Genomic DNA, 6,000 nt, shown 5'->3' on the forward strand with positions numbered 1-6,000 from the left:
CTGGCCGGTTTAAGCCGGCCAGTGAACGGGAGTGAGTTGGGGGGGGGGGGGGGGGGGGGGGCATCGGAGCTTGGTAGAACAGGTTATGGTGAGTCAAGCCGGGGTGAAAAGTTGGGGGAAGGAACCAAGGTTGGGGGAGGAGTTTACAAGAGGAAGTGGAGGGGAGGAGTCTGGGGGGGGGCGTCTACAATTCATGGGTGTCATTCACGGTACTCTTTCTGGGATTGGATGGCATTGAATATTAGGGGGGGGGGGCGGGTGGACTATATATGTCAATTGTGATCATAGGCTATTCCTGATTCCTTTTTCGAATAAATTGGCAACGGTTGACAGGAAAAATGGGAGCCGAACAATAAGCTGCCTTTAAGGAAGTGATAGTTTGGACAGTTGAGGTACAGTCCCTCGAAAGGAAAAGGTAGAACAAACAAATCCAAAGCTCCCTCAATGCAAAAGAGATAGAAATTAAGATGAAAAAGAAAAAGCTTGCTTATGACAGATGTCAGGTAGAAAATACAATTGAGAACCAGGCTGAATTTAGAAGATTCAAAGGGGAGTGGGATGAAAAAGCAAATAAAAGCAGCAAAGAAGGAGTTTGAAAAGAGTCAAGCAGTAACATAAAATGGAATCCCAAAGTGTTCTGTGGGCTTATAAACAGTAAAAGTGTGGTAAAAGAAGTAGGGCCAATTAGGGATCAAAAAGGGGATTTATGCAGAGGCAAAGGGCATAACTGAAGTATTAAATTAATACTTTGCATCTGTCTTTACCAAGAAAGATGCTGTCTAGGCTGATGAAAGGGGGAGAAGGTAATTCAGACATGAGAAGGGTTTAGAACCGATAAGGATTTCTTCACTCAGAGGGTAGCGAATCTTGGTATTCTCTACCCCAGAAGGCAGTGGAGGCTCAGTCACTGAGTATGTTCAAGAAGGAGATTGATAAGATTTCTTGATATTAAAGGTTATGGGATTAGTATAGGAAAATGGCAAGATAGAAGATCGGCCATAATCTAGCTGAATGGCAGAGCAGGCTCAAGGGACCAATGGCTTTCTCCTGCTCCTATTTCCTCAGTCCCTATTGGATAGGTTGTTTTAATGTTGATAAGGCATCAGGACTGTATGAGATGCATCCAAGGATACGGAGGGAAGGGAACGTGGAAATTCCAACGGTGCTGCTGTAATTTTCCAGTCTTCCTTAAATTCAGGATTGTGCCAGAGGACTGTAGAATTTTGATTACTCATTTGTTCAAAATAGGGTGCAAAGATAAACCCAGCAACTATGGGCCAGTCAGTTTAACTTCAGTGGATTGGAAACTTCTGAAACAATGATTTTGGATAAAATTAATAGTCACGTGGACAACTGCAGATTTATTAAGGAACCCCAGCATGGATTTCTTCAGGGAAAATCATGTTTCACTAACTTGCTGGAGATTTTGGAAGAGGTAACAGGGTAATGCCACTGACATGGTGTACATGGACTTCTAAGAGGCATTTGATACCGAGCCGCACAACAGACTTATGAACAAAGCTCTAGCTCAGGGAATAAAAAGGATAGTAGAAACATGGCTAGGATTGTTTGAGTGAAAGGAAACAGAGAACAGTGGTTCAATGGATGTTTTTCACGCTGAAGGAAGGTTTGAGGTGGAGTTCCCCATGTATCAATGTTTTCCTTTTCCTATTACATATTTATAACCTAGATCTTGATGTACAAGACACAATTTCAAAATTTGCAGATGATACAAAACTTGGATGCATTGTAATCTGTGAGGAGGATAATGTAGGTAGTACTTCAAAATGATATGGATAAGTTGGTGGAATAGGCAGACAGGTGGAAGGTGAAGTTCAATGCGGAGAAATGTGAAATGATTCATTTTGGTAGATGATGTTATATTCCTTGCCTTTTCCTCCAAGATAGCCAGATATGTAGTGTTGACAAAAGAATATAAAAATAAGACGTTTGAATCAAAACAAATTTATTTTACACTACTAAACTTGATTAGGTTCGCACACTTTACTGAGTAACAGATACTAAACTAATAATACTGAATCTGTAGTACAGTAATCAATATTCTATCTAACTATTAAGCTGCACTATGACTTGACCTTGTGCTATATCTCTACAATGAAATCCTCACTCTGCTCTCATCAGCTTCTCGTCATGTTCTTCCAGAATTCCTAGAGATGCTACCTTATATACAAGTAACGCCATCTCGTGTTTAATTTACACAGTGTCTGATGTTAACCCTTTACTACACTTGCACTATCCACATTGCAGAAGAGAAAATAAAACAGTACAATTCTAAAGGGGTGCAGGGCTAGAGGAACCTAAGTGTATATGTGCATCAGTCATGGAAGGTGGCAGGACAGGTTGAGAGTGCATGCAGTAGCATACAGAAGCATACAGTATCCTGGGCTTTATCAAGAGGGGAGCAAGGGGATTATGTGAATTTGCACAGGACACTAGTTTGGCCTTAGCTGAAGTGGTGCGTCCAATTCTGGGTGGCCTAATTCAGGAAGGATGTGATGGCATTGGAGGGGAGAATGCAGAAAATATTCACGAGAATGGTTCCAGGGATGAGGAACTTAAATTGTGAAGTTAGAGCTGTTTTCCTTAGAGAAAAGATGGCTCAGTGGAGATTGATTAGGGGTATTCAAAATTGTGAGGGATCTGAACAGAGTAGATAAAGAGTAACCATGCCCACTCTTGAAAGGATTGAGACTAAGAGGGCAACTAGCAAAATCAATGAGAAAAAAAATTTTATGCAGCAAGTGGTTACGGTCTGGAATACAGTGGCTACAGATCCAATCGAAACATTCAAAAAAGACTTATCTGAAAAGAATGTGGAGCATTACAGGAAGGAGGTACTGAACAAAGAAAACAAAGAAAAGTACAGCACAGGAACAGGCCCTTTGACTCTCCAAGCCTGTGGCGATCATGATGCCCTAACTAAAAAAAAAAACTTCTGCCCTTACTCAGTCCGTATCCCTCTATTTCTTCCCTATTCATCTATCCATCCAGATGCCTCTTAAATGTTGCTAATGTGCCTGCTTCCACCACAATTGTGAAAAACTGACCCCACACATCTCCCTTAAACTTTCCCCCTCTCACCTTGAACCTGTGTCCCCTTGCCACTTCCACCCTCGGAAAAAGCCTCTTGCCTATCCACCTCGTCTATACCTCATGATTTTGTAGACCTCTATCAGGTCACCCTTCAGCCTCTGGCTTTCCAGTGAAAACAATCCTGGTTTATTCAACCTCTCCTCATAGCCAACACCCTTGAGACCAGGCAACAACATCTTGGTGAACCTTCTTTGCATTCTCTCCAAATCACGCCCATGTCCCTCTGTATGTTAATGTTCCAAAGGGTTTTGCCATTTACAGTACAATTCATAGCTTGATTTGATCCTCCAAAATGCATCACCTCACATTTGTCTGGAATAATATACTCCATCTGCCATTTGTGTGTCCAAGTCTCTAATCTATCTATGTCCTGTTGTATCCTCTGCCAATCCTCGGCACTATCAGCAACTCTGCCAATCTTCGTGTCATCTGCAAATTTACTAATCAGATCACCCATATTTTCCTCCAGATTAGGGCAGCACGGTAGCATAGTGGTTAGCACAGATGCTTCACAGCTCCAGGGTCCCAGGTTCGATTCCCGGCCTGAGTCACTGTATGTGCGGAGTCTGCACGTTCTCCCAGTGTCTGCGTAGGTAGGAGAATGGCACTAAGTAGATTGCTCATTCAGAGACCTATTGCTGACATGATGAGTCCAGTGGCATCTTTCTGCACTGAAACAATTATAGGAACTATATTTTGTTGGTTCCACAGAGCAAATTGGCACAGCGCTTGGCGATGTGAGCTTACTGGGAAGACGCAAAAGACCTTCAGGATAAGGTCTTATGGTGCTTTACCCATCAGGAGTGCCAAAGTTGGTGGCATTAGGCATGTTACAAAACTCATATTCTCTCACCACAGGAATGAGCACAGTACGAGTCTTACAACACCAGGTTAAAGTCCAACAGGTTTGTTTCGATGTCACTAGCTTTCGGAGCGCTGCTCCTTCCTCAGGTGATGACCCACGCCAAGGCACGGGTCTGCCTGCCCAGCTAGACTCTTCCCCAAAATGAAAATCACAACAAGTAAAGTTAGAATGATCAAAGAATATCCCTCATGTCTTCTTCACATCCAGAGAGATCTGTGGGGGCTGAAGGAGAGTAGGGGGTGATAACGAGGAGCCTAATTAGATCACCCTGGAACCATCAAAACATGAGTCAAGACAAGCCAGTTACGGCGTCCAAACCCACATCCAGAACTCCTGAAGAGATTTAATCAAAGTTTTGTACAACTGACCATAATTTCCTCATTCGTATTCCAGGATAAGGCATACGTTGTGTTCGCTTTTTGGCATTCATGTACTAAAACTCCATTTCCCCCACCCCCCCCCCCCCCCCCACCCCCCCCCCCCCCCCCCCCCCACAAGTGTGTAAATTACCTTCTCTTCATTGCAAATCCTGGCCTCAGACTCTAGCTGTTGATGATGCCGCCGTCCGAGTTGACCCACTTCATCCCGATGACTCTCGAGTTGGCTCTGTAGCTGCAGTTGCAGTTGGTGTTTCTGCAGTTCGGCCGCGCTGAAGTCGGCGGCCGCGCGCCGGACCTTGGCGTCCAGCCCGGCGACTCGCGTCTGCAGCTCAGCGCTGCGCGAGCTCGATATCCAGTAACTCAGTGCGAAAAAGGCCAAGAACGCGCCCAGCGCCAGCACCAGAAAGAACAGCGGCGGAGAGCGCGCGCCGCGCCGCCCGCTCCCCAGGCCCAACATCAGGCCGGCCTCTGGTAGCAACGGCCGGTAAGGGAGAGACGATTCAAGCACTCCGGCCACTGTTCGGCTCAAGCGCAGAGTCCCCTAAAATAATCCACCCAGTCAAAAGGTACTTGATGAAGGTCAACCAGCGGCCGGCACAACAAACTGGTCAGAACCCGTTCATGTCAGGATGTTCGCGGTGTTCAAATACAGACGAACAAACAAACCCTTCCGACCAGAACTGCCACCGAATATGGAACTAAACCCGGACACGACCCGCGCACCTGCCAGCTCACGGCCACACCCACCACCGTCACTCGCCCGATAGTCCATTGGACTTGTCAATGTCTCCCCTCCTCCTCCTCACCCCCCCCCCCCTCCCTTAATTTCCCCTCCTCCCCGTGGGAGACCTTGCCCATCTGCCCTCCGCTCATCCACATCCCCATTCCTTGCAAGAAGATCCACAGTGCTGAAGCCTTGCTCTTAAATGTTTGGTTGTTGGCAGCTGCCTCTCTAGTGTCGATGCTCCTTGAGTTCAGACACACTTTTCAGGTATCAAAGGCTGCTGTACATGCAATGCACTAGTGATCCTCTGAGACTTGGCATGTGTGCCCTCGAGGAGACACTTGAGAGCTGAGGAGTGTGAAGTGCTACCACAACTAACAAGGCTAATTCATCCTCTGATGTTAGTTTCCCTGCTGTTTGACCTTTCACATGTTTTGTCCTCTCTGGGGACTGCCATTTGCACTCTTTCCCCTTGATTCCTGTGGCCATTAACACCCGGGTTCCTGTGGCTATGACTCATCTTTCATTCTCACTCCACAGTATAAATATTTCCCACTTTCTCTGTCTGTTAGCTTTGACAAAGAGTCATCGGACTCAAAACAGTAGCTCTTTTCTCTCCCTACAGATGCTGCCAGACTTGCTGAGATTTTCCAGCATTTTCTCTTTTGTTTCAGATTCCAGCATCTGCAGTAATTTGCTTTTATCCAGTAGGTTAATTCCTCATTTGAAATAGCCTTCGGCTGTGAAGCTGGAGGCTGCTCACAGTCAAAGGGGTTAAAACTAAATTTCAGTATAGAAGTTGCAGCAGGGCTCTGTCCTGGGAGAGTCTGGTAGGACATACAGGCTGCAGCTGAGTTTGCCCCTGTTATGGGTCTCTAAAATATTTAAAGATGGTTTTGAAGGCCTCAAAGATGTAA

At 45.6% G+C, this 6,000-nt stretch overlaps 1 protein-coding gene across 4 annotated transcripts in view; it reads right to left on the reverse strand.

The window, feature by feature from the left end:
* LOC140429552 (Golgi membrane protein 1-like) overlaps nt 1-5,102 on the reverse strand; it is a 77,925-nt gene extending 72,823 nt beyond the window's left edge. For 2 of the 4 annotated variants that reach the window (XM_072516709.1, XM_072516707.1), the window contains exon 1: nt 4,490-5,101. In XM_072516709.1, the coding sequence (XP_072372810.1) occupies nt 4,490-4,816 (327 nt within the window). In that variant the 5' untranslated portion in view covers nt 4,817-5,101. Of the gene's footprint in view, nt 1-4,489 lie in introns of all 4 variants that reach the window. The other 2 variants (XM_072516708.1, XM_072516705.1) reach the window with 2 other exon arrangements.
* Nucleotides 5,103-6,000: the final 898 nt, after the last annotated feature.

This window comes from Scyliorhinus torazame, chromosome 9 (genome assembly GCF_047496885.1).
Source record: "Scyliorhinus torazame isolate Kashiwa2021f chromosome 9, sScyTor2.1, whole genome shotgun sequence".
Classification (NCBI taxonomy): Eukaryota; Metazoa; Chordata; class Chondrichthyes; order Carcharhiniformes; family Scyliorhinidae; genus Scyliorhinus; species Scyliorhinus torazame.